A 27,283-nucleotide genomic window follows, 5' to 3' on the forward strand; every position below is an offset into this window, starting at 1 on the left:
GATCTCTAAAAGATGTGTTTATTAAAGAAGGCAGCAAGTTTAATACATCTTGTTAGGGAGCCAGATGGATAAATGTTTTTTAATACTTATTTAATAATGTATCAGTTTGTTTTGGACTGCTTACTTTTCCTAAACAGTTTTTCCAGGAAACCCGTATTTGGTGCACATTTTTATGTAGAGTATATAAAAGGCCTTGATTCAGTACAAACAAAAGGCTTCTCTTATGAGATCCTACCCTGGCCTCCAAATCCAACTTTGTCCCAAGAAACATTTAAGCTCCTTTAACATCCAACAAGGAACCAGCTGGGCCTCCATAACATCTAACAGAAACGCTGAATGCTCGACAATATTCCAATATTAGTTGTCCTACTTAGACACACAGCCATCAACTGACAGGCAAGCTAGAGACTAGGTTAAGATGAATTACATTCAACCTTGCTCCCTCTCTTGTTTTCCTTTAAAACTGTCCCTTATGTAAATACACATGCGCACGCACACGCACACACACACACACATCTGCTTTGTGAAAGGAGTGTGTAGGGGTGGGACTATCGATAAGGGGGTTCTGGCGTGTGGTAAGGGTAATCATGGCGCTGGGGCATGGGTTGCCCGTGTGCGGGTGTCTGCTCATACGGTGTGGATGTGGAGTAGCTTCCCGCTGCTGCGTAAGCTCCCGATGAATCATATGCTCCCGGTGCCCCGTAGCCTCCAGATGCATCATAGCTTCTTGACGAGGCCTCGTAGTTTCCAGATGAAGCATTGTAGCTCCCTGATGAGGGGTAACATCCCGAAGCGTCATATGTTCCTGGCGCTGCATAGGCTCCCGGTGCCGCATACGTTGGGGGCGCCGTGTACGTCCCTGGGGGTGCTGTGGTGGAGGCCTGTGCCTGTGTGGTGGCCGGTAGAGGTGGAGGCGGAGGAGGAGGATTGGTGTAGGCATACTGGAGGTACTGGTACTGTTGCTGGTACTGTTGATACTGTTGGTATTGATGCATTTGCTGGTAGTACTCTGTGTAAGACCTAGAGTGCAGTTTACAGTTGAAGAGGTTAAGTGGAAGAAAGTAGAGTAGAAACAAAGCAAAGTTAGTCTAAAAATCACATCTCACATGAAATAATAGACATGTGGTTTATTTTTTGTATAATGTTTTTGTAAAGCACTTATGATGTAAATGTAAACATGTTCATATTTTTGTTGTCGTTATATGTGCAAGGTGAAGCCATGCTTTTATTTTTCTTCTGCCTCCATCCTTAATCGAAAACGTGTTATGTGTACCTAGCAACAGGATCTGACCCTTCAGGAGTGTTGGTGGCAGCTGGAGGCTCTTCAGGTCCTCCAGGTGGTGTTGGCAGCAGGGCGCGCCGCTTAGGTCGTATCTGAGCAAAGGAACCCGGAACGGGGTCTGGTAGGAGGGGGGCTCGATTTCCTCTGATTGGGCTGCGGTCCCGCTCACTGTCCGCAGATGCTGCCTTTCTCCCTGCCTGCTGCTCAGCCAGAACCTCCAATTCAAAATGTCAGAAAATATATATGAAACGGTACAACACATACACAGAGGAAAACATGATACATTTTTACTCGAATAAACGTTAAAAGACCTTCTGTCCCTCCTGAAAGAACTTGGCTCTTGCTGCCTCAAAAAGCGTTGTTGGATCCGGTCCGGTCTGTGGCTCTACTTCTTCAACAACGGCCGCAGAATTGTGATTGGCCATATCTTGGTAGACCTGGTCAGCAACGGTTCCATATACCTGGCTGGCAAGGGCACCGTAAATCACTCCATCTGCACCTTTAGCGCTTGTAATGCCCTTCAACGCAGCGTAGGTGGGGTCAAAGGATGTGGTGTTGTAGAATGAGTTATGGACACTTTGTTGAACCTGCAAAAAAAGATGAGAGATGCAAGCATTTACAGTAAAACATTAAGACTATATAACATATGCTCAAACCTGATTTATCTAACAACAATATTGGTAAGGGAAGTGTGAGAGTAAGTATTTACAAAGGATCAGGTTGAAACAAGTCTACTACCAAAGACCTGTGACAGTTTATAAACTCATGAGCTCAGATTTCAGAGATCACAAGTCAGAGGTTTTCCAATACAGTGGATGCCCTGCTAGAGAATTAACTTACTTGTATGGGGAGTCCAGCCGCGGCTGCTGCAGCTGCCGCTAGCACGGCTGCTTGACTCTGATGGTGCTCTAGTGATGGAGGTGGTCGCGGAAGAAGGCCCTCCCTGCCACCTGCCAGAAGAAGGGGCGCAGAAAACATGATGAGAACATGAGTTTTTTCAGCATTCAATTGTAGGCAAAACACTTAAAAACAAAACGGATCCTTTGTCTTTACCTGCTACACCACCGGCGAAGTTGTTTCCGGCCATGGCAAGCTGGTTGATCAAAGGTTGGGCTTTGGACAGCTCTACGGCCAACTGACGGCCCTTGAACATGGTCCCATGGAGAGCGTCAATGGCTACCAGCGCCTCCTCCTTCCGCTCCATATGCACAAATGCATAGCCAACATTTGAGCATAATCTGGCTGTAGAGTATTCAGGAATCAGATAGATCAGTGTTAGCATGAGACATTGATTTAAAAAGAAAATGCATCCAACCTATATTTTTATTGTCGCTTAAGCATTATTAATTTCACAGATTTAACACTTGAAACTTTGAAAACACAACTGTCTAGATGTAACGCTGCAGTCTGACGAGATAATCTGAAGAGTATTGTTACCTTACACTCTACTTGGGCAAACCCGCTCATTTCAATTCATTAGGACTTCCACAAAATATTTTCTTCAACTTTTCATTAAACCCTTGCATATATACAGGTGCTGGTCATATAATTAGAATACCATGACAAAGTTGATTTATTTCAGTAATTCCATTCAAAAAGTGAAACTTGTATAATGTATACATTCAGTCCACACAGACTGATATATTTCAAGTGTTTATTTCTTTTACTTTTGATGATTAGAACTGACAACTAATGAAAACCCCAAATTCAGGATCTCAGAAAATTAGAATATTGTGACAAGGTTCAATATTGAAGACACCTGGTGCCACACTCTAATCAGCTAATTAACTCAAAACACCTGCAAAGGCCTTTAAATGGTCTCTCAGTCTAGTTCTGTAGGCTACACAATCATGGGGAAGACTGCTGACTTGACAGCTGTCCAAAAGACAACCATTGACACCTTTCACAAGGAGGGCAAGACACAAAAGGTCATTGCTAAAGAGGCTGGCTGTTCACAGAGCTCTGTGTCCAAGCACATTAATAGAGAGGCAAAGGGACGGAAAAGATGTGGTGGAAAAAAAAGTGTACAAGCAATAGGGATAATGTTGCTTGTGAAATGTGAAACAAAACCCATTCAAAAATGTGGGGGAGATTCACAAAGAGTGGACTGCAGCTGGAGTCAGTGCTTCAAGAACCACCACGCACAGACGTATGCAAGACATGGGTTTCAGCTGTCGCATTCCTTGTGTCAAGCCACTCCTGAACAAGACACAGCGTCTCGCCTGGGCTAAAGACAAAAAGGACTGGACTGCTGCTGAGTGGTCCAAAGTTATGTTCTCTGATGAAAGTACATTTTGCATTTCCTTTGGAAATCAAGGTCCCAGAGTCTGGAGGAAGAGAGGAGAGGCACAGAATCCACGTTGCTTGAAGTCCAGTATAAAGTTTCCACAGTCAGTGATGGTTTGGGGTGTCATGTCATCTGCTGGTGTTGGTCCACTGTGTTTTCTGAGGTCCAGGGTCAACGCAGCCGTCTACCAGGAAGTTTTAGAGCACTTCATGCTTCCTGCTGCTGACCAACTTTATGGAGATGCAGATTTCATTTTCCAACAGGACTTGGCACCTGCACACAGTGCCAAAGCTACCAGTACCTGGTTTAAGGACCATGGTATTCCTGTTCTCAATTGGCCAGCAAACTGACCTTAACCCTATAGAAAATCTATGGGATATTGTTTAGAGGATGATACGATGTGCCAGACCCAACAATGCAGAAGCGCTGAAGGCCACTATCAGAGCAACCTGGGCTCTCATAACACCTGAGCTATGCCACAGACCGACGACTCCATGCCAATTATATGACCAGCACCTGTATGTGTTGTACCATCAGTATTGGGGACATGCTTTGTAACTCACCTTTGACTTTATCACAGTCTAAAACTCTTCCGAAGGTTGAGAACAGCCCATGCAGGTCGTCTGCTGAGCACGTTGCCGCGAGGTTCCCCACAAACACTTTAGTGGAGTTGGGTGGGCGAGCACGTGACTCCTCAACCACCAGGGGCCTGCCTCTGTACTCTTTGCCATCAAGATGTCGTATGGCCCTGTGAGATTGACAAGAAAAATCTTTGCATCATCATCATCATCATCAGGTGTACAGCAGAAGACCGTAACACTGCAGGCATTTTAACTGAGGTTAAAAATGAAAATTTGTAGAATAGAAGATATGAAACTAAAACCAGCCAAATACAGCCTCTTTGTCTTACTAGTGATATTTCATGCTTCAAACTGCAAATAAAGAACCCAAAGTCTCTGAACTAATCAGTTTTTGATTCTGCAGGGGTCCAAAATCTCTAGTTATATCGGTATCTCAAAGTTTTTAAGATACTGCAGCAGTAAACCCAACAGGGCTGTCAGTTCTATTTAGTTCTGTTTTTGTATGGTTCACTTACTGTTTAAAACATTTTCGTTTAGAGACAGGCCTTTATTTGTTTAAGTATAATTGTTTTAATTAAACTGTTTTAAATGAAAAGCCATAGCGTTCCAGTGGACAGAGATCATTCATTTAAGAAACATTTGCAAAAATATCACCATATACCACAACAGCCAGAAGGACAACAAAGCAATTTGGGTCAGAATGAATCAAACACCACCATTGTGTCAGTTTGAACCCTGTAAATGTACCTGGTATTTATTTTAAATACAGGTACTACGCTATTGCTGGTAGATTACAATAAGAGCATACAGTAGTTTAGTAAAACACATTACTGGTTTGCAGCACACTGGTATCTGATTAACGTAGCTATTTGTTTCTAGTTCCAGGCTAACTCTTTTTGAAATTTTATTTTTTACTTATTATATGAAAGGCACTTAGGAGATTATCCACACTAATTTTTCCCTTATTTGTCCGTGTTGACCACGCCCCCGGCCACTATCAGAGGCCCGGCTTTTAATTGACTACCGGTTTTTATTTGAGGAATTACGGTAGTAATGTTCCCTCAGCATATTGTTTTGTTGCTAAACTGTATGTTAAACAAGTGCTGACGTACCCCAAGGTGCTAGATTTTTCCTTAGCGTGGTTAGCTAGCAATTAAGACCACTGACGGCTACATTATTGTTTATATTTTGGCACAATGTTTAGTTTATGTGGATCGACCTAGACATATTTTCTTTGTAAATAAGACCAGTGAGCCATACAGTTCAGTTGCTTTAGTTTAGGCTTGCAAAGCTACGGTTTTAATGTTATCCTAACCTAACTTTGCCCAAGACAAAGCAAAGGCTGAGTTTACTTGATATCACCAGTTTGTTATGTTTGCTTCTAAGTTTCATACAGTGTTGAATGTATTTAGAATATGGACTCACATGCTCATGTCAAGTATAAAGCCAGAATGAATGCTTGTATAATAAGTTGTAATGACAAAGTAGTGGTCATAGAGAGTGAAAATGTGATCTGAGGTGCACATTACAAAATATGTTATGCATCTGAAATTGTTCATTAACGTTAGCTAAGTGTGATATCTGTCAAGCTGAATGGACTCACAGTAGTAAAACAATTTTTTTCCTGGTCCAATGACTGAAATAGAACTGTCTGTGAGAGAAAGGACACTATATCCTCGAATGTAATTGTAAAACATGATGATTTTGAGAAACCATTGCAAATAAAGCAAACTGTTGCTAAAAAGGAACAAGATACTGTGTTCACTTAGGTAACGTTACTGTTGCATAAACTGTTCATATGGGACAACGCTCAGGACCCATAACACCGACAATATCTTCTCATGCTAAAAAAGAATCCTGGAGGAAACACTGTACTTTAACATAGATGCACCTTTCAGTTACGTTTGTTTCATCATGATATCCATTATTATTACTGTTAATATTTTTTTTCTATATTTAATTTTTTTATATTATTTAAAGACATTTCTGTTTAACATGTTCAAAACTGACTTGATGGACTGGATTACTGGACTCGAATTTAGCAAAAACTAGCCGTGTATATTCATATTTTTTTTCTTCATATCCCCAATATATGTAAGGTCAGTTCGAGAATAGCAATCAATTCATACAATTTAATAATGGTAATGAACAGTTGAATACCTGTCTGCTGCCCCCTCTCCCTTCAGGGTAACGAAGGCATACTGTCTGAGCAAAGAGCAGGTGTTGATCTCTCCATATGGAGCAAAGAGCTTGTTTAGCTCGTCTTGAGTTGCATCTAAAGGAAGGTTCCCCACAAACAACTTCACGTTCTCACCGCTCATCTCTGTATCAACTAGGCATCTGTGAAAGAGAAAACAGGATGCTTCGGTTAAGTTTGATCCTTTGGATAACGGTAACGTTAGCTAGCTAGTTGTTTGGTTACTGAATCTCAACAGAAAGATCGCGCTTTCCGTCGAGTGGCTGAATCATAGTTGCTTTATTAAGATGAAGTGATATTGCCAGGTGGGGTTATTTAGAATACAGTTATTACAATGCCATCTGGTAAAAGGCGTATTGACGTTAGCTAGCCAGGTATTTTAAACTAAGATAATAAAGCCGCTAACTTTCGCGGCGCAAACTGATCCAATGAAGTTGGAGGCAGTCAGTGTAGCTGCCAAATTAGCTAGCTAACACAGCTAATGCAAAAAAAAACAACAAAAAAAAAACCGCAAAATAGGTAACATACATTGGTTTAATGGTAAGATGAAAGCAGTTACACGACCAACAGTTAGCTAAAAGCTACGGACACTACTGGCCATTTTGTTAAACGCAAACATTATTCATATAGCTAACGTTAGCTTAGCTAGGTGGCAAGCTTAGCTAGCGCTAGCAACATCGTTAATGTTTGCTAACCTAGCTAGTGGTTTGATCATAGTGGTTGAAAACGTTTCCTTAAGCTAGAGCTCAATCACTGGTGTGAGCTATCATAGAGTATATTAACTACGGTTTACCTGGTTGCGTTTTCAATTTTGTACAAAAAGGAGGAAAAGCATTATAATAATGCTAGCATAGTAACGTCACACAGACTTCTTACCCAACGCGGTCCTGGAACTGTATTTCAAACCTCACGTCACATCCGGCTCCGGTTTCTTGAGGTTCGCTGGCAGCACGGGGCATAGCATGGGGCGCAGTTTCATCGGGTTTGTTCTCTTAATACATCCATGGTTTGATCCCATTGACTGTACTAGTACAGTGCCCGTTGAAAATGTGCCTGTTTGGAACGGCCGATTGCTTGGCCTGTGGTATTGCTGCTTGTAGAATTCTTCAAAACCAAATTGTACCCCAAAATTACTTACAGAAGGACCCCAAACACTACTGTATTTACCTGACAGAGAACGGGGCAGATTCAGAATGTAATCACAAAATATCACAATGACAATGTGGAGTAATCAGACATTTAGCGTTTTGGAGAGAGAGAGAGAGAGAGAGAGAGACACACGTTGTCTCATGTCGCGTTTAACACTTCAGCAGGGGTGTTCATTTCCATACAGGTTTAGTGGCTTGATGGTTAACGGTGAAGTATGGATTTGATTCGCGGGGTTATTTTGGCGACGGTAATGTTAGTGTTGTAAGTTAGCAGTAGACTTAATTAACCCGACCCAGGGTGAGTCTGATGAAAAGTGCTGTGTCTGCCCGGTTCAACTCTGAGATTTTATCGCATTGCACAGCGCTGTGAAGGAATAATCTCCCGAGATTACGTTATGTTATGTTCTGCAAGCTCACAGCAACTTAATACAATAGCAGGAAAGGAAAAGAGTCTGGTGGTTTGCACAAGATGGCCAAATATTAGCTAACCTTGAGTGGCTGTTGTGTAGTAACGTTATTAAGATGTTATTAGCATTATAAAGAGGGACTGAGGGAGATATTGTACGTTACTCTGCTACGTTTATTTGATAGCTAACTAGTTACTAGTTAGGCTACTTAGGCTAGATTCAGATTAGGCCTACATAAAACAATCAGAATTAGCCCCACCATTACCTGCAACATTTAAGTAGGCTACACAAGGAATCAATCATTAAATTAAACTACTGCTAAACTCATTTATTGGTTGCCTAGTTATGCGCAACCAATAAATCAGTTTCGGAAAGGTGATCTGTGACTGTTTCCAGGTGAGTCGGGAGGAGGAGCCAAAATACAGAGACATCTCCGGATGTGGGAACACACGTCTTGACAGGCCAAAGGGGAAGAGGAGTTGAGATTTCATCGTAGGGAAGTTGATGGAAGAATAATTGGAGCATGCGAAAACGGGGCAAAGAGGTAAACAACGAGCCAGCAGCCAGGTGATGTTAAAATTAGAATCGTGCAAGTTGACTCAGTTGTGTAATTGTACAGGAAGACTGTGTGCGTCATAGTTTTAAGAGGAAATATGTAAGTTTTACAGGAATGCGCGCTGCGGATCCAGACGGAGAGACTTTAATAGGGGGACAGAGCCAGGTCTTCAGAATCATCGCCTGAAACCAACAATATCATTGTTTCTTTTTCTTTTTTTTCTATTTAATGATACATCGCAGTCTGTGGCGTGGCGTTAGTGTGTGTCCTGTGTGTGTCTATATTTTAAACTTGTGTTTCCGGTAGCTTTGCTATTTAATTTAAGCTCTGTCTGAGCTGCTGCACTTTACCAAGCCTGGACTTGCTGTCCCAATCCAGGCATGTGTGTGTGTGTGTGTGTGTGTGTGTGTGAAGGCATCCCACAGGGCGAGAAATCACCACCTGTAGCACACATAAACTATGGGAGTGCAGGCAGTGGCAGAATAATCACGGGTGTACTTTTTGGTGTGTGTGTATAGATGGCACAAGAAGAACCGCTGTATGATTTCCCTGAGCCCACCCAGCCGTCAGAGCGCAAGTTGGGGTATCAAAGAGGACAGGGCTCTCTGAGAAGCATCAGCATATTGGACCGTCTCCTGCTCACAGTTCCTGTCTGGCTTCAGCTGTCCATCAACCCTGCCACCGCACTGCACATACTGCAGAGGGAGCCTCCTGGGGTCAGAGCCACATACACAAACTAGAGAAAAGTACACCATATGTTGCCTGTGTAATAATTTAACAGGAGTTTCTATAGTGCAGGCTTCAACGTTGCAACATGAGTTTACGGTTCAGAAAAAAACACATTACTTTGATATACTTACAATATTTTTTTACAAGCACGTCACACAGAGAGACAATGCTTGCTGTCACAGTCACCAGTATCTCTGCTGAGAGTCGAGAAACTCGTCTATTGGCTCTCAAAATATAATCTTATATCACCTCAGATCTACCAATTACAAGCCCAATCGTTTTTAAAAGGTTAAGTGTCAATATACATCTTCATTTTTTTCTAACCTAGACTTATATTAATTCTTTGTAAATTGGTTATACTTACATAATCACACACACACACACACACACACACACACACACACAGTATACCTCTCTTGCTTTCTCTTTCCATGTCCAACGCACTCACACATTCACTCAGTAATCACTTGTGTTGTCCTGCAGACCTTCTTGGTGCGTAAGTCTCGCACGTCCCAGAAAGACGTGCTGTGTGTCCGCTTGGCGGATGACAGCTTGCCATCCTTTGTTCAGCAGTTTGGCATCCGGCAGGAACACTCCAGTAAGAGTACCACCTATAGAGCTGTCCTCTTGTGATCGAAACAGTCAGATCAGATTTTTACTAGGTGGAAATGGGGTCTATGACCCTCAGTGTCTGACCCCATTAAAACTGAATCTGCCTTCTTTGGAACACAAATGTATAGTCATACCTGTGTAATCACATATCAAGATATTGTCTGATTGCACTAGCTAGTTGTCATATATATTCTTATTATTGCATGTAATAAGTAATAATAACATTTTGCTATATATATATATATATATATATATATATAAAATGAATCCTGGTTTATAGGGGTGCACTATTCAGAAAATGTCCCGATTTGATTCAATATCGATTTTCGATTCAAAAACGATTCACAGTATGTAAATGTAGTTACTTTTGCCATATGATTGCAGTAGACATACAATAAAAAAAAAAATGTAAATAAAAAATAAAATAAAAAATATGAATCGATTTTTTTGCACACCCCTACTGGTTTACCTGCAAGTTCCAGGAATGCAGGATATGAATTAAAACTGATGTACACTTTATAAAATGGCAAAAACAGTTTTTCTCATTTTATTTACACAAGACTACATCTAACTACCATTCTCCCCCTCCAAAATTTCTTGCACCTATGCACCTATTTTTCTCACCCCGCCCAGCTCTGTCTCTGGAGACCTCAGCCATCAGCTTCCCAGATCTCCCACGACTCATTTCCTTCTACTGTGTCAGCAGGTAAATTCTCGTCTCTCATTCTCATTTTCTTCAGCCGTTTCTTTGCCTTACCTTCACTTCCTCTACAATATGTTATCAGTTTTTCCTATTTTTCTACATTGATCACTGTCAATATTTATTGATCTGCAAGAACTAATGTTGCTGTTATAATTATATATTATCTGTGTATCAGAGATGTATTACGCTTCCCTCTGGAGCTTCCTGAAGCCATTGCAAAGGCAACATCCCACAAAGAGCTCGAGTCAATCTCACATATGGGAATAGGTTGGTGAACACAACTTCTTGTTTCCTGACAGTAGATTTTGCAACCTCAACCTCAAAACATTAAAGGACCTTAAAGGATTTATTGCACACAAACTGCATACATTACTATTATTACCTAGGTAACAAACATAAAATGTGTTTTTTCCTTTTGTCCATGTAATGACAAATACGTAGTCAGAGAAACTTGTTGAAATTAATGTTTGTTAATGAATTATAATATATTTAACAGTAAATATGCCAGGAAATATAGTCTTTGATATGCTAGGATGTCAAAATCTTTATTAGGAGATGGTTTTATAGTCATCAAGAGCTTTTATTTTTGCACCTCTTTGCACAAAGGAAGATATGTAAATTGCTTAAAATGTACCAATTACAAGAAAATCTCTTTCACTTTAATGAAAATCTATATTGTTTTATAGAATTCTGGAATTCCCATCTAAACATCCGTGGGCCACGGGTGGCCCCTAAGCCCCAGAAGGACAAAGAGAAGAAGCCAGACGCTGTAAAATCAGTCCCGCCCGCTGCTGCCCCACAGACAAGCTCGGCAGCTCAGTCCGATTCAGTTCCCCAGGCCGACTCAGACTACCAGCTCAAGACAGCACCTAAATCAGACACCGGCACCAAACAATCAGGTTCGAATCCCACCCTCTTCCATGAGTTTTGTCCACTCACTACACGCAGCCCCGGAGAGCTGGACTATGGTTCCGGCCAGGGCGCTCTCTGTTTCATCAACCCTCTTTTCTTGCAGTCCCAGAACGCTTTGTCCAGACGGCGCATGTTCAAACACAGCCTCAAGGTTCGGATTTCCACAGAGTCATCAACCCTGCTTTCGCCCCCACTCGCTCCTCCACCTCCACCACCTCTAATGCCTAAAACCAAACGACAATGTAAAGCTCAGAAACGGGGACAAGGAACTGTCCATCCCTTGAAAGGTCTTTTACATGATGAGAACCCAAGTCAGGACACCCCCAGTGAGGCCCAAGTTCAGCCTCCGTCAGTAACTCCTCACCTCCAGCCTAAGATACAGGAGCAGGGCCAAACACAAATGGAACCAAGCCAAAGGGAAGCTGGAATCAGGGGGGCTACAACTCAGCTACCAACAGTCATGGAGAATCTTCCAGACGACTCAGACTACACGCAGCCGTCTCCAATGATCAATTTCTCCCATTCTCCCTCACTCCCTCCTTACCTCTCCCCATCGGGTTCTCCCAAGGCGCCTCCCCTTTTCCCCAAAGTATCTCCGTCCCTCTTTCCTCATGACTCTCCCGGTGCTTCCCCCTCCCTCTCGCCTCATCAATCCCCATCTCTTTCTCCCAAGGCTCCCTTTTCCCTCTCTCCATATGACTCACCCAGCGCTTCACCCTCTCTTTCACCTTACCAGTCCCCATCTCCTCCTCAGGTCCCTTTCGCTCTCTCTCCCTTCACCTCTCCATCCTTCCCTCAGCTGGCAAAGCAGGCCTATCGTACACCTGCTACTCCTTCAAGACCAGATCAGCAAAGATCAGAGAGAGAGGCCGAGGAGGAGGGAGAAGGTGCGGAGGAAAATAAGGATGATGATGAGACAAATGAGGAACTGCACACAAAGAGGGAAGAGGAGGATCTGGTTTTACAGACAACTGCTGCTTCTCTAAATGACACAGACAGCTGCGGTTCCTTCAGCAGAGACTCCACCTCACTCACTCCACAAACTGGACAATGGTACAAGCCTCTAGTAAACAACTGAATTAAATTATCAAAAGTATTGTGTAGACTTCTTTAAATATTTAATGACAATTCTAGTAGCTTTGTATGTTTTAACCGCAAATTGTGTAAACTTCTTATTATGCTCTATCACCAATCATTTTCTAAAACCAAACCAAAAATGTTCAGTATTTTGTGAAAATTAAATTAAGAAATTTCAGACATGAAACTTTATTGGGTAATGTATTCCGTAACAGTTAACCTTAAAGCAACACTATGTAACTTTTCCCTCTTCGGTCCCCCTACAGGTTGTCTCATTGGAACTACAGCTAAACGTTACATAGTGTTGCCTTTATTTTTTTGCACCAAAAAGGTACAAATAAAAATGACATCAAGACTATTAACTATTATTCTGACTTGTAATGAAACAGGATCATTCAAATCATCCTATTAAGTGAACATTAAATAGGATGATGTGAATGATGTTGTTTCTAGTTAAATTGTTGCTTTCTAGTTAAATTGTTGCTGTTCAACATTAGATATCAGAATAATTCAAATAATTTTAACAGACTTTCAGACTTCAACTACGCATGTGTCATTTTACTAAAAGTCCTACTTCGAACATCAGGGATTTTTCTAATGTTAAAATATATTGAAATTCAATCTCAGATTGTGGGTGAATTTCATAAAAATGAAATGAGCAAATGTCTAATGGTTCTGATAGAAAAAAAATACCACTAAGATCTTATGAAACACATTTTATTTGTGCAGATTCAACACCACATTTCTTACATACTCTATAGCATTTTTTAGGCCTTCCATACAGAGCAATATTTTATACAGCCAGGTAATCAGCCATGACTTCATTATACCAAACCTGGCAAAAAAAAGTATTACTTTGCCTTTTAGTCAACATTAAGCTAGTTAACAGTCTTAACGGGTCAGATCATCAACACCAAGACTGAACAAACATTTAATTTAATGGAGAAGCTGTAAGGATGTGCACTGTAAAAATCAATTGATTGACATCATTGAGTATAGACAAAACATGTCATAATGATCATTTTGTGAAGATCTGAAGCCAAATTCTGATTAGAAAGTGAAAACTACCATCAGTCACTTACATACACGTTTATACCAAGGAACTATTTTTATCGTCAGGCAGCATTGGTTTAATGGACAGTTATCAGTACTTCTCATTAGAAAAATGTGTCCTAAAATGCATCTAAGAGTGATGTGTCGTATCAACTCGTTTATTTGTATTTGATAGTGTCAAAAGACAGCACCTGACATTGGATCTGAGTCGTGGCTAGAAAAACTGTGGCTTGTATCTTTGGCAGATCTGTTCTAGTCGTATGGCTTTATTGTATTGTATGAAACTTTAGTTTAGTCTCTTCAGAAGTGTCTTCTAAAAAGGATTTAGATCATTTTGCAGTTTTGTGTGTTTTAACATCCATTACGAATCAATTTGCTTTCACATACGGTAAAAAAAAAAAAAAATTATAATCTGATTTTAGTTGGTATTTTCGAAGCCTATGGAGCAGATCATCTATCCATCAACACCAGCAGGAGGCGTCTCTTTTGCTCAGCTCCAAGAGGTCGGCCTCCAGCTGCTCGGCTTCGTCTTGGAAGCGCTCAGTGAAGGAGTGAATCAAACCCGCTACGCTGCCTTCGTATTCCACCAGCTCTACACTGTCCCCTGGAAACCACAAAGAGTCAGTCACAAACTGAATAAATAACGGTCAGTGTCTACAATTGCCTCGCAGCATGTACAATTGCAGTCTGTACTGAATTTTAAACAGTAAAATGTTTTATAATGCCTAATAGTATTGCATTTGAAAGGCAAAAGGTGTTCATATCTGTTCACAAGTAAATTCAGCAACTGCGTGGCCTATTTCTTGCTTAAAATGTTTTCAGAAACACGTTCCGGTTAACTATCTTCGTAAAATATGAGATCGTATTCCGAACGAAGCCGCCATTATGCCCGGTTGAAAAATCCGGGAGCAGCCAGACCCACGTGACGCGTTCGTTCAATCAGCTGCCGGTTTAAATATTTTGGGCGACAATACAGATTAGCGTTGCCTGCTGTTATGGAGACGTATTACGTCTCGCACAAGCGCAGAACGTACGCTCAAGTCGGTGTCGCTTCGGTGTGTTCTGAGGCACTTTTTGGACCTCGGGGAGCTGACCGACTGCCTTTTCTGCCAACCGTCGGCCGTTGGGTTGGTGCGTCAGGGGCTTAAAAGGTACAGTACCCTTCTGTGCACAGAATAGAATCAGGATTAATAGATTTCCATTGTTTTAATGACCAAGGAAACCAAAGTAATGTTGTCGATGCAGTGAAATAAACTGCAGAATAAAGACTGATTTGAGAGTTTGTGTTCGTATGTGTGCTTCTGTGTTAACAAACATGAGTGAACCCTTATGGCAGGTACATACCATTGACTCTGGTGTTGGCCTGGACAAACATTTTACGAGCTTCCTTCCTTAGCAGCACTGTCTCCCGGAGACGCAAGAAGTTGTGAGCACCGCTGTCACTGACAGTGGAGTAGCCCTCATAGAGAGCCCTGCCTCCTTCCACATCTGCTGTTGCCTTTAAGACCTTCAAAATGGTAGAATCAGGTTAGCAACATGTCGGGTGTAGAGGTGGGGGGAAATCAACATGGCTGTCACACAGAGAGTTGATTATTGATAATTCATGCTTGATCATTTATTTAGACATAGGCTAACAATGTAGCAGTGCACATCCATCAAGGGGTCATCATTCCTTTATATCATATTAGTATGAAAAAAAGGATTGGGTGAGTAGCAACAGTAGACAGAAAACCTCTTAGACTAACAATCCAACCCACTGTAATTACCATGCAGCATTGCCATACTAGAGTCACACGACAAACATTTTAACAAATTAAACAACTTAATCAAATTTATGACAACAGCAACCTGAGAACTTCATTTTTGGTTGGATTTGTTATTATGCAGCTTAATTTTATTCATTATTTTATTTAGAGCTACTACTTACAATTATTTCCATTATCCATTAATTTGCTGATTGTTTTCTTGATTCTACCATTCATTGTTTGGTCTATAAAACATTAGAATATAGTAAAAAAAAAAAATCTCCATCACAATTTCCCAAAGCCCAAATGTACTGTACTAATGTAATGTAATTGCTTGTTTTGTCCAAATCCAATATTCACATTTGCAAAGCTAGAGCCAGTGACTTATTTTTTAATTTTTGCTTCAAAAATTAAAAGTAGATTTATTATATATATACCTGCAGTTTACAGAGGAACTTGTGGATGGCGTTCTTGCCCACAGTGTGGATCTTGCTTCTGTCCAATGTGATTCGAGCGTCAGGCTTGCTGTCCTGTCCAGTCACTTCTTCCAGGCCCACCAGGCCCTCCCCAGCCTCCAGCAGAACACGCAGGATCACGAAACGAGCCTGCATGTGAGCCTTTAGACATACACGCATGTATACATGTGACATAAAATATATACATATCCTGACACTCATATAAACAGAGACAGACTAAGTATTAGCTGTATTGTAAACAACACAGATATGCTAAACAGAGCCAGTCAGGTTGTAAGAAACACATGCTTAATAGTCTGTATTTGGACTTATATGTATTAAGTTATGATTCATTATTGCAGGATGCAAACCAGTCCAAGTAAGTGAGTATGTGAGAGAGACAGCATGTTATGGAGAAAAGCAACACGGTGAGCAGACAGATTACCTGTCTCCAGCTCTTGCTCTCAGGTGTGTAGAACTCCAGGCCCAACAGTCCAGCTCTGACCATGCTGAGCCAGTTGATGTAAACCACATCCTCTGCATCCTGGCCCTCATGGCCAAAAATACTGGAACACACAACACACAGACAAAGGCAACACCAATTTAACATGCTGGCCTCCCTCACAGCCATCAGCCACAAATCACCCGGGCTTTACCAGACATTTACCAGAACTCCATTCCAATAACTATCATCATCAACAGCCTAAATACCATAATGAGATTAATTATTTATATTGAGATTGGGTTCTTCTGGTAATGTACAGTATGTTAAATAACTGTTGTACTTAAGTCACAACATGTTTCCCAGCTAAAGACATTTGGGAATTTAGAGGATTTGGAGGCTAGAACAACATTTTTTGGACTACAACAAACTGGGGAGTTTACCGTAAAATGTCGGTCTTAACTTTCGTATGTAAAAGGCAAGTGTTCTTCAGCAGCTTATTTCAGCACCAAGTTTGCATTATTTGTTTCGCCTGCTTTTGAACTAAACCCTCAAAAGTCAATTCCCACCCCAACATCAAACCTTGGAAGAAAATCGCAACGCAAATTCCTTTTAACGCCACTATTTATTTATTTTTTAATGGGGGTGGGTAACGCACATGCATCCAGTTATTGGGCCTCGGGCATTATTAAAGTAACAACCAACAATAGTTTGGGAAATCAGGAAGCGATGCAGTAGTGACAAACTTGAAGAATATCCCTTTTAAAGTACATTTAGAACATATTAAAAAGTTAACTATGTGGACAATCATGCGATTAAATATTTGAATTGATTGACAGCCCTAATGAATACATGTATCGTACATCTATGTCAAATTCACAGACACACAATGAGTGTAGGTTGCAAGCAAAACATGATATACCTGAGCACTTGCTTGTTGAGACACAGATAGAGTCCGACACACTCAGCGCGGCATTCTTCATAAGAGGAAGCAATTGTGGAGAATTTACTGTCCCACGTCTCGCTGCTCCGATACCAACTGGACACCTACAAAACACTCTCACACCTTCAGCTACTTTGTCTCTTTTTGCCAACTGAACACAGAATTGAAAAAAAAAAAAATAAATAAATAGGTGTTCACACAAACAAACTCACCAGTTCTCCAGTCTCCGGGTTGGTCACCTTACTCTGGTCAAAGTTGAAATTGCCCTTGTCATCCTGTAGAAAGAGATGGAGCAAAACAAACGCAAATCAGATTTTATTTCCTTACGGATGAGTCTACAATCCAATTTCTGTAAATTAAACATTGTAACAGGGATAAATCAATATGTTTGACTGACCTGGACAAACAGTTTGCCACTTCCATGGCCCAACAGCTCATGAAGTCCAACCTGCACCTCGAATGATGGGCCTTTCCACTTGATAAACAAATCCTAACACATACACACACACACACACACACACACACACGTGAATGGGTGAAAAGGACAAGTGCTGGTGTGTAAGATAATTAGGAAGCTGCATGCATTACCTTGTCCTCCTCCTCCAGGAAGGTGAGTTTTTCTTTTTTTGTAGCATAGGCTACAGCCAGCACGTTGCCTAGTGACACGTTTTTAAAGCCCTCTGACTGTCTGATGTCATCATCTACACACAAAAACACAAAGCATTTAAGCATAATACTGTGTGACAGACAAAAACATTTTAAACCACCTGAACTGTGTTATTTGACATCTCAGTGTACATACAGTTGGGGATGTTGATGCCAGCTGGTATTCCGCTGCCAGCGAAGGTGAGGACATCCAGCGAGGTGAAGTCGGGTTTAAGGAAAGTGTCCTTCTCAAACTCCCTTGGCCAAGGCAGCTCAGGGAGCAAGACTTCTGCTGAGCTCACCAGTTTGGTAAAACGCTCACTCATCGCCTTGTTCACAACCGCAATGAAACCTTAAGGTGACATCACAACCCCAAAGTTAGGAAGTGAATTGAAAGAAAACTATTTGACTAATCTTGAAGAAAGGACAGTAATATAAACCACACACACACACACACACACAAATATCACTGTTCCTGATCATCATGCTAGTTACCTTCAAACTCTCCTCTGGAGCCAAATGGGTCTCTGTAGCTCTCTATGAAACCTATATAACTGAGAGGAGAGTAACGGAGTGGGAGGATCAGAGAGAGAAAGGTTTCAGAGATTATTACACGAGAGTAGCATGACCAGAGAAAGCAGAGAGACAGATTGGTTCTGAGTTAGCTGTCTTTTATAAATCCGATAACATTCAAGGTTGACATCACATGTAACATGTGGTCTGTCAAGTCATGAGTGCAATGGCACTGGACAACGAAACACCCTACGTTGTGGACAGTCAACATGTTAATCTGATGTTACTGTGGATCAGTGGGCTCACCTCTCAACAATTGGTCCCTTGTCTTTAATCCAGTAGCGCGAGCCCTCTTTATGGGCTTCAACTGAGCCAAATGTGAAGCTGCGAGTGTACTCTTCAAGCATCTTTCTCTGGTTTTCATTAGCGGCATAGGCCTGTGGTAATTATTTGGAAACAGAAGAAAAATTACAGAAGTGAAACTGTGGCAGGAAGATAATTTGTTTTAGGTTATCAACTCATTCAGTCACTCCTATTCCCCACCTAAAGATATCGATCTCTGCATTCATATCTCCTCTTCCTATTACTGTTTTGCCAAAGGCTAATAATACATTACATTCCTTTTAAGATGCAATTTGGCATCGTTTGTCATTTTGGTAGTCTCTCTTTTACTTTCAGTAATCTTACATATATTCATCACCAGGGTGGGAAATTAACTTTTGATGCCCAGTTTTACTAGCCACTTATATTTTTTACCTGCCACTTTTTCTGGAATTCAAATTTATAAAAGAGAGTGCACTAGATTTGCATTATTTTTTTATTATTAATACATATTTTATTAATATAGGCAAATAAAAAGTGATGTGAAAAAAAGCCTGCATAGAGCAGATAGCCTTTATTGCCACAATCCGCTCCTGGGGTCCCGTCTTGGCCAGCTGTATGGCAGTGCACTTGATATGAGACTTGGATAACTCGTGGTCTTTTATTGCCTCTAATTTAAGGTTAGTTGTTCCTCTAACGAACAAATTGCTTGCATTTTCTGACGACGCGTAGGTTCGACAGTAAGTACAGTGCATGGACTGGTCGTCGGGAAGGTAGGCTAACCATTCCCTCTTTCCCTTCGTCATCGATGCGCCACTTGTTCAAAAAGTACCTTCTCTTTTTCTTTACTCGGCCCTCAACAGTTTGTACATTCATAGCTACTGCTGACTCCGTGGTGGGCCTCTTAACACCGGGGATATGTCACCACATTTTTTTAACCGATCATTTTCCTTTCGTCTGTACCTCAGCTCAGCTATATGTGTCACGTTCCGTTTAGCGCCGTGACACACGGACTAGCGCTGAAAACCAATCGAAAAAAGTGCATTATTGTTACTTAGCAACAGCATTCTTTGACAAAAGCTGTCCAATCCGTTACAAGGAATGTTTTAAGTAGTAACAAATAAAAATATGTTTTACAATCCACCTGCCACTGTGGCTGGTATACAAGGCAAAGTCACCTGCCACTTTGAAAAAGTACCCGCCATTGGCTGGTGGCGGGTGCTAATTTCCCACCCTGTTCATTACTACCAACTCCAACAAAAGCAATTCTTTGTGTTTTACAGCAAAAATAACTAATTCATTTTGCTCTATCAACTTCATTTGGTGGTTTTTTCCTGTTGTGGTTCCAAACAGCTAAAGAATCCAGCCTTAACATTGACTATAAGCCACACCGTATCCCTCGCTCTCACCTGTGCTTGTTGGAGGTAATAAGAGACTTTCTCCATTAAAGGAGCATAGTCTCCCCTCTTCACAATGAACTCTTTGTCTTCAAAGTTGAAGCTGCCGCAGCATGACTCACATTCCCCCTCCACTGCGCAGTCTGTGAAGTAGTAGTGTACATTTATTTGCTTTAACTGACCGTGTACCATTATTAACAACATTAGTTACATTAACAAATCTCTCCACATCAAATTTCTTGGTAATCACAATGTGTTTGAGTTCAAAAGCTAGAATGTCTCCAGCATAACATGCGGAGTGTACATGAACATGTGATACGTGTTACATTATGCATGGCAAATCTGTCACAAGGCGGTTGATGAATTTTGTAAATATTTAGAAATGTTATTCTGGTTCTCATGTGAGACTGTAGTTCTGACCTTTCTGCACAGCTGATGCCAGGCGCACCTCGTAGCAGGTTTTACCTCCATTGTCCCGCTTAAACAGACGGGTGTTGTAAGCCGACAGTTTCTAGAGATGAACCACAAGAACAAAGCTAAGAATCAGACTGAAAAATACACGGAGGAGCGAGAAAAGACACAGAAACAGGATGAGCCATCAAAATGAAGGCCAGAGGTGAAGGAAGATTATGAAAAACGTAAATTGAGTGCAACATGGAAAAGTACAAGGCGTCATGGAGTACAGAAGAAAGAGATCGGGGAAACAACAATGGAAATAAGAATATTACTTACTTTCGAATCAAGAAACTTCTGAGCCAGCTCAGCATCTTCCAGACAGCAGTTTCCTGAGAAGTAGGTGCTAATTCCCTGAAAAAAAGCAAGAATACTTAATGAGCCATGGATCTTTCTCTTAGGGGCCACAGTACAATTCACCAGTGCTCATGATGAAGAATAAGAAATGTCTTTTTAACAGTTATCAAATCTATACAGTCCTGACAGCATGACTGATATTTCCTTAAACATTACCAGACAAAATAGTTTATGGTCAAAGCTGGCCTGAACTCTGCATTAAATGATGCTGCAAGATCCCACCTTGTCACCCAGCCCCAGCTGTTTCTTTCTGTCTTCCAGGGAGTAGAGGAGACACGAGCAGCTGTCCCACAGGGCCTCCATCTCAGTGGGCTGGTCCTGAAATGCCTGGCTGGCCTTGACCACAGCTTTCAGCTTGTCCTGGGTGGACAGACAGACACAGACAGCATAAAATGTGTCACTGCAGTTTGACAAGTGTTGAGTCAACTCTGTGAGAATTCTTGAGACCATATGTAATAGTTAGTGCTGTCAAACGATTCAAATAATTAATCGCGATTAATGTCATAGTTAACTCACAATTAATCGCACATTTTTATCTATTCTAAATGTCCCTAGATTTCTGTTTTGTCCCATTATTTTTTCTCATTTTAATGCTCTTATCAACATGGAAAAGTGGATCGGCTTGCTTTGTACTTTTGTCGCCTGGCTTTGACGAGTGGGCGGAGAATTCGCATCTAGCTGTGTGCTTGGCCATCAAGTGGTATTTCAGACTGGACAACGACAAAACACACAGATCACTTTGGTCTTGTCAATGGAACCATTTGGCAACTTTTTAAAAGTAAACTTTCCATTCAGAATCTTATTGGCATCCATTTCGGCGTCTCGCGCTCGCCATCCACTCAAAACGTAACGGTAGCCTACTACTCTTTGGGCGGCTCGCATCGCAAGCCCAAACAAGTGTGTGTGCATGGTGTGCGGCGTGCCTGTTGTTTTGTTTCCGGTCTAGCTAGATCCGGTGTGGTGTTGTAGTTTTTCTAACATTACTAGTAGGAATGCACCGATCCGACTTTTTCAGTCCCGATACCGATGCCAGGGCTTTGTGTATCTGTCGATACCAGATACCGATCCCATACCATTGTTAATAATAAACTGTATACCTTTTCCACCTTATACGTTCCTTCCACCATGGGGAAGAGACTAAAGGTACCAGACTTTCCTAACCAAACATTACTTTCCTAACTAAGACAAAATAACATAGATGTAATGTATTGAATTCTTATTTAAAAAAACAATTGTGCATTCAAATCGAAAATATAATGTAATCAAACTTCTTAAAATATTTATTATTTACAATAACATATTGATTTGTTATTTACAATAATGGGCCTTTATATAGGTTTATAATGGCTTATTCTACTGTCAAGAGTACATAGAATATCACAAAAACATTTTAGTGTCATCATGTTTACTAAAAGCTTTGATTACTAAAGGGTTTGCTTGGCTCATCAACATTATATAACGTTGTGTAACGAGAATCCATGAAACAGTTACAGAATCTAAACTATTTTTTTTCCTGCAAAGTAGTAAAATAAACTCCAATCGAATGAATACACATACAAACAACTTTAACATTGTTTCCCTTTCAAAACAAAATAGTTGTAAGCTAGTTGTATAAACACTACCTTCGCCACAGGTAAGTTATGTTGTAGTGTGGTTGTAGTGGGCGACTGAACGTAGCTCTGCTGTCAGCCTCCTTGATGTTTGAATAATGTTTGTAGGTTGGCGGACGTATTTCAGCGAGGCAAGGCATCTTAAATCCAGTGTTTTAATCATTGCTCTGAACCCGTCTTTCTCAACGGTCTGTAGCGGGACCGTAGCTGGATTGCGTTCATAATGTTGATCCGCTGCATGCTTGAAGTGACAAGTCTTTCACGTTAGCACTGTAACGTTAGCACGGCCGAGTAACGTTAGAGCGACGGGCAACAACAGTGGCTAAATTATGTCTGATTTTTTAGAAACAAAAAACCTTGCAACAACAGACTGCTCCTCTCTTGAGCATACGTTGTTCTGGTGTATCTCCGGTCTTTCTTCATCCTCTAACTTTCTTCTCTGTTCTTGAATGTGCAGTAGCGACCGGAGCCTCTCCCAGCTTAACAGACTGTTATGCTACCTGGCTAGCTAGCAGCTATAATGTTATCCAACATGCCGTTCGGCGGTGTAGCTACATTTGTAAATGTAAAATTATTTGTGTTAGAAACTGTTTAAGTCACAAATTGTTAGGTGCTATGATGTTTTATCATTTTAAAGAAAGTTAGTTGTGGGTTATTAATTGTTGTGTTATTACGTTACTACCACGAGTGAGAAGTTAATGCAGTTAACAGGGGTCCCAGTGCTGCGATGGAGAAAAAATAAATAAATAAAAACCTATTTTGTCAATATCGGGGCCGATATCCGATCTTAATATCGGATCGGTGCACCCCTAGTTACTAGTTGTTGCAACAGCATGTGAAAAAAAAAGTTTGCTAGGCCAAAAAGAACATTAATTTTGCGATAAAAAAATTGACGTCATTAAAATGGGTTTGTTTAATTGTGTCCACCCCATTTAAAAAACTGTTTACAAAGCAGCTGAACTGGATTTTTACCTTGGGTAGATTTGGGATGAACTTGGTGTCTCCAAAAGACTTGTAGTTTCCCATGTTGGCGTACAGACCAGCTGCATACACCAAGAATGCCTGAATATCAAATACAAGAAACATCATTTTCATCCTGTATATAGCATAATGAATATCTTTACACATGTTGGGTGAAAGGGTGTGTCAAGACAGCACCAGAGACAGCCAAAGACACAAAGACTGTGTACCTGGTACTCCTCCGAGCTGAGTCCAGCTGCTGTGGCGACCTGTTCCAGCTGTGCAGGTGTCTGCTTCCTGAAGATTCTTTGCAGCAAGACAAAGATATCTGCCGACTCTGGGGATGTCTGCAGCAGCACTGCCAGACCACCATACCTAAGACAGCAAACGGGCTTCAGTTCTTCAATAAACTAAAGTCTTAAGTTTCTATTCTTTAAAACAGGTAGGATATTTCTTATTTCTTGATTCTAGTAGTGCAAGCACTAACTAGTGCTTGACTTCAACTTGCTACATCCTGAGATTAGTACCATACCAAGCAGCGCGTGACAGGTAGTGGGCGTACATCTTCTCCTGAGGTGAAAGCAAACGGAAGGCCACGCTGCAGTCCAGAGCAGAGACACCGATCTCATTTGGGAGGTAGTACTGGGAGTCCACCATCTTTAGTCTGAGGTTTACCACTGACGATGAGGAACTAAATTAAGAGAGGGGAAGTGATGAAAGAGTAAAGAATGAGAAAGAGGGAGATAGATGAGTTGGGGAAAAGGGAGTAAGGAAGTGTAAATGGGATGAGAAAGAAAGGTGGAAGACAAAGAAATGAAAGAGGAGAGACCGATGAAGTAACAGAGGGTAGTAATGAGTACAGCATGGGATAAAGAGATAAAAGCAAAACTGCAAGTTAGCTGCAGAGCATTGGCATTTTTTTACATAACCATGAGCTATTATAAGTATTTGCACACCAGTCCAAGCTTAATGCAGGCCAAGCAGATTGTTTACTGTACAAATGCACATTTATAAAAGTTATACTGATGTACTGGTAAAACAGTAAGTTTTCTTGACCTTTATTTTAACATTATAAAATTGGCAGCTTGATTTTGGTTAAGTATGGTATTTGTACAAAGAATATAATTTATTCTATAGCCTACTTCTACTACGCAATACTCTATTCTAATATGTTTTGTTATGTCACTCTAATATGAGTTGACATTAAACAGGGCTGCCACTAATGCTTATTTTCTTTATCGATTAATCTGCTGATATTTTCTTTCAATTGCTCTCTTCTATGAAAACTGAATGGCCATCACAATTTACCAGAAACCTAGGAGGTCTTTAAATAACTTGTTTTATCCAACTGCCCAAAACCCAAAGCTATTCAATTCACAATTATATAAAACAGAGAAAAGCACCTAAACTTATCCTCATGTCCTCATTATTGATTGATTATCAAAAATTGTTAACTATTAAGTTTCTGCCAATCAACTAAAAACCGTTAAAGCACATTGCTTGGTCAAGTGGTTCTCCCTCTTAATCAGGCGTTGGATGCACTGGCATCTTTTTATTTATAAAGCAGTATTAGGACTACTTCCTCCTTATCTGAACGCTTACATCCTCCCGAGGTCTGCAGGGACATGCGTTCACAGGATCTGTTTTTATTGTCAGTCCCTAATGCCTGCACTGACTTTAGTAAAAAGGCTTTTAATTTTGCAGCACCATCTGCATGGAATCAGCTTCAGAATGAACTACAGTTGAAGGAGTTGGTCTCTTTTTATTCTTTTAAAGGCTTTTTAAAGGATCTTGCAGAAAGGCAGTCTGTCTGTCATTGTTTTTAAATTGATTTAGGACCCAGATTTTTCTTTATGATGACATTGTTGTTTGAAGATGATGAGTGAAAGTATGTCTATGTTTTTATTTGTTATTGTCTTTGTATTTATTTGAAACCACGCTGCTGTCACTTGCCAGGACACTCTTGTAAAAGAGATTTGTAATCTCAAGGAGTTTTTTTATCCTGGTTAAATAAAGGTTTGAACGAATGTATGAATGAATGCACTAGTGATGGTCAAATAAAGCTTCACGAACCACTGTCTTTATTTTCTGAGCTCACTAGATGGCGCTCTCTGTTCAAAGAAAAAGGTTAAAGGAATGGCAATTCAGTGTGTTTTCAACCCTTTGTTGAACAGAGAGCGCCATCTAGTGAGCTCAGAAAATAAAGACAATGGTTTGCGAAGCGTCATTTGACCATCACTACATTGCACTACTGGGATCCACAGTTTGTTTCTTATCTGGGAATTTTTGTTTTTTACCTTATAATATGAACCTTTTTTTCTTCTTTTTTGCCATTTGCCATACCCAAATGGAAAAGCGTATAGCAGAAGAACTGCAAGGCCAAAATGCAAAACACCCCACATATCTTCTACACCTTGTCAACGACAAATATCAAGTTTTAGACCTCAAGACCTAAACGTGCAGTGTTTTTAGTGGTGTAATGAAAGATAATTATTAAGTTAGAAAAAAATGGGATGTGGACAAAGGTAAGAGATTATTCAAATCACAACTTGATCTGCCATAGCTGACCATGGCACAGATTCAAGATTAGTCAGTTATACAATAATAAAAGGCAACGTTAGTTATCGTTTTCACTTTCAATGAAAACCAACAATACAAAAAACCAAAACGCCTCTCAGTTATGCCGAAAGCCACGCGTCTTTTAATGACCCTATACAATTAGCAGCCTACAGCAGGGCAACGTTCAAATTACATGTTAAATACTTGTCGAAATACGTTTAGTCTGCAGCTAACGTTGACGTTGCCGTTAGCTCCTAGCGTACATGCTAAGTGCTGCTGAGTGCAGGAGCATTTAAACACGCTGCCACAACTTCTGAAAGCAAAACAGTACGTCGCAAATATTATGCGACACATTCATTTTTGACTAGCTACTATTCAGCACATTTCGTGAGGTATAAAGGTGGATACCAACTTAACAGCGTGTTACCTTAGTGAGGAACCTTATTCTTCGGCGAACGTCAAATTGCAGTCTCACGCTGTACACTTCCTGTATTCATTCAACGTAAGAACCGCCCCTCAACCAATCACAGGTTGTATATTGTGTTAAAAATCACGAAGTAGCTGCGCCGGACTTTTCGATTCCTTTCACGTCATAAGTGAAAAACAAGATATCTGAACGTCTAAAGCAAGCACACAAGACTCATCACACTGAAAAGGTTCATAATGTTTATATAGCCCCCAATAATTACCAATGTCGCACCAAATATGGAATACAGGACGAGGTGGCCGAGTGGTTAAGGCGATGGACTGCTAATCCATTGTGCTCTGCACGCGTGGGTTCGAATCCCATCCTCGTCGGACTCCTTTTCCATAATCGCACACATTTCAACATAATTCGTTCCCTGTACACGCTGTTCATCGGGGGAAATGGACACACACAACCGGAACTCGTGACAAGGTGACTCTCTGGGAAATGTGGTGTTCCAGCAGCATACATATTTACGGCCAGCAGATGGCAGCTTGAACCCCGCCAACTATCTCCTACTCATGCCCACCACCCCTTCACTCTTGTTGAAAGTAAAAATTTGGCTCAGATCATCAAAGCTTTTAATTTGTTTTTACACACATCATGGAGCCATAAACCACATGACCACACATTCCTTTCACACTGTCATTTGTATACCCCTAACCCATCCTAACGATCTCCTAACTATTCCTAATGATTCCTAACGATCTCCTAACGATTCCTACCGATTCCTAACAAGTCCTAACATATATGAACGAGGTCCTAGATCCGAACATTGCTAACACATGGGGTAAAACAGCCAAACAGTTCCTAAGAAATCAACAATTGATGCCTCGATGCACAGTAGTCTGATTGGTGAGTGACCTTTGCCAT

The 27,283-nt window shown here is 40.9% G+C and overlaps 3 protein-coding genes across 7 annotated transcripts; 1 reads left to right on the plus strand and 2 right to left on the minus strand.

Annotated features, from left to right (window-relative positions):
• rbm14a (RNA binding motif protein 14a) lies at positions 1-7,638 on the minus strand. The gene is made up of 9 exons (XM_078266704.1): positions 7,629-7,638; positions 7,224-7,338; positions 6,311-6,490; positions 4,133-4,317; positions 2,336-2,524; positions 2,123-2,232; positions 1,594-1,869; positions 1,274-1,497; positions 1-1,020 (listed from the first exon to the last, which is right to left on the minus strand). Exons 1-9 carry the CDS (start codon positions 7,636-7,638, stop codon positions 549-551), a joined length of 1,761 nt encoding a protein of 586 aa, XP_078122830.1. The 3' UTR covers positions 1-548.
• Positions 7,272-13,642, plus strand: LOC144527875 (ras and Rab interactor 1-like). 4 transcript variants are annotated; one of them, XM_078266183.1, is made up of 8 exons: positions 7,272-7,329; positions 8,299-8,446; positions 8,977-9,174; positions 9,671-9,785; positions 10,433-10,505; positions 10,678-10,769; positions 11,189-11,401; positions 11,518-11,743. In XM_078266183.1, the coding sequence occupies exons 2-8, from the start codon at positions 8,426-8,428 to the stop codon at positions 11,640-11,642; spliced, it is 837 nt and encodes a 278-aa protein (XP_078122309.1). In that variant the 5' UTR covers positions 7,272-7,329; positions 8,299-8,425; the 3' UTR covers positions 11,643-11,743. The 4 variants fall into 4 exon arrangements, with proteins under 4 accessions (XP_078122309.1, XP_078122306.1, XP_078122305.1 ...); XM_078266180.1 differs by having other exon boundaries at positions 8,299-8,469; positions 11,189-13,642; XM_078266179.1 differs by having other exon boundaries at positions 11,189-13,642.
• Positions 13,542-26,794, minus strand: dpp3 (dipeptidyl-peptidase 3). Of its 2 annotated transcripts, none has more exons than XM_078266177.1 (19): positions 26,634-26,794; positions 23,918-24,076; positions 23,616-23,760; positions 23,398-23,487; positions 21,038-21,175; positions 20,738-20,812; positions 20,426-20,516; positions 20,018-20,148; positions 18,594-18,724; positions 18,270-18,328; positions 17,932-18,126; positions 17,718-17,830; positions 17,527-17,619; positions 17,342-17,404; positions 17,109-17,233; positions 16,190-16,310; positions 15,727-15,906; positions 14,889-15,051; positions 13,542-14,148 (listed from the first exon to the last, which is right to left on the minus strand). In XM_078266177.1, exons 1-19 carry the CDS (start codon positions 26,774-26,776, stop codon positions 14,006-14,008), a joined length of 2,358 nt encoding a protein of 785 aa, XP_078122303.1. In that variant the 5' UTR covers positions 26,777-26,794; the 3' UTR covers positions 13,542-14,005. The 2 variants fall into 2 exon arrangements, with proteins under 2 accessions (XP_078122303.1, XP_078122304.1); XM_078266178.1 differs by lacking the exon at positions 26,634-26,794 and adding an exon at positions 26,372-26,496.
• Between the last annotated feature and the right edge of the window lie 489 nt (positions 26,795-27,283).

The sequence above is a fragment of the Sander vitreus genome, chromosome 13 (assembly GCF_031162955.1).
Source record: "Sander vitreus isolate 19-12246 chromosome 13, sanVit1, whole genome shotgun sequence".
NCBI classification, from domain to species: Eukaryota; Metazoa; Chordata; class Actinopteri; order Perciformes; family Percidae; genus Sander; species Sander vitreus.

What these genes read in the sequence shown, in the direction of transcription:
- rbm14a (XM_078266704.1), bottom strand. An exon ending in CAGTTCCAGGACCGCGTTGG is followed by an intron (nt 6,491 to 7,223) that starts GTAAGAAGTCTG and finishes TCTCTTTCACAG; the next exon opens with ATGCCTAGTTGATACAGAGA. An exon ending in AGACTGTGATAAAGTCAAAG is followed by an intron (nt 2,525 to 4,132) that starts GTGAGTTACAAA and finishes AATACTCTACAG; the next exon opens with CCAGATTATGCTCAAATGTT.
- LOC144527875 (XM_078266179.1), top strand. Translation starts at nt 8,426, where the DNA reads ATGCGAAAACGGGGCAAAGAG. An exon ending in TGCGAAAACGGGGCAAAGAG is followed by an intron (nt 8,447 to 8,976) that starts GTAAACAACGAG and finishes GTGTGTGTATAG; the next exon opens with ATGGCACAAGAAGAACCGCT. An exon ending in TGCAGAGGGAGCCTCCTGGG is followed by an intron (nt 9,175 to 9,670) that starts GTCAGAGCCACA and finishes GTTGTCCTGCAG; the next exon opens with ACCTTCTTGGTGCGTAAGTC.
- dpp3 (XM_078266177.1), bottom strand. Translation starts at nt 26,776, where the DNA reads ATGTTGAAATGTGTGCGATTATGGAAAAGGAGTCCGACGAGGATGGGA. An exon ending in TCCTGGAGGAGGAGGACAAG is followed by an intron (nt 17,620 to 17,717) that starts GTAATGCATGCA and finishes TGTATGTGTTAG; the next exon opens with GATTTGTTTATCAAGTGGAA. An exon ending in GGCCAACACCAGAGTCAATG is followed by an intron (nt 14,149 to 14,888) that starts GTATGTACCTGC and finishes TGTGGTTTCCAG; the next exon opens with GGGACAGTGTAGAGCTGGTG.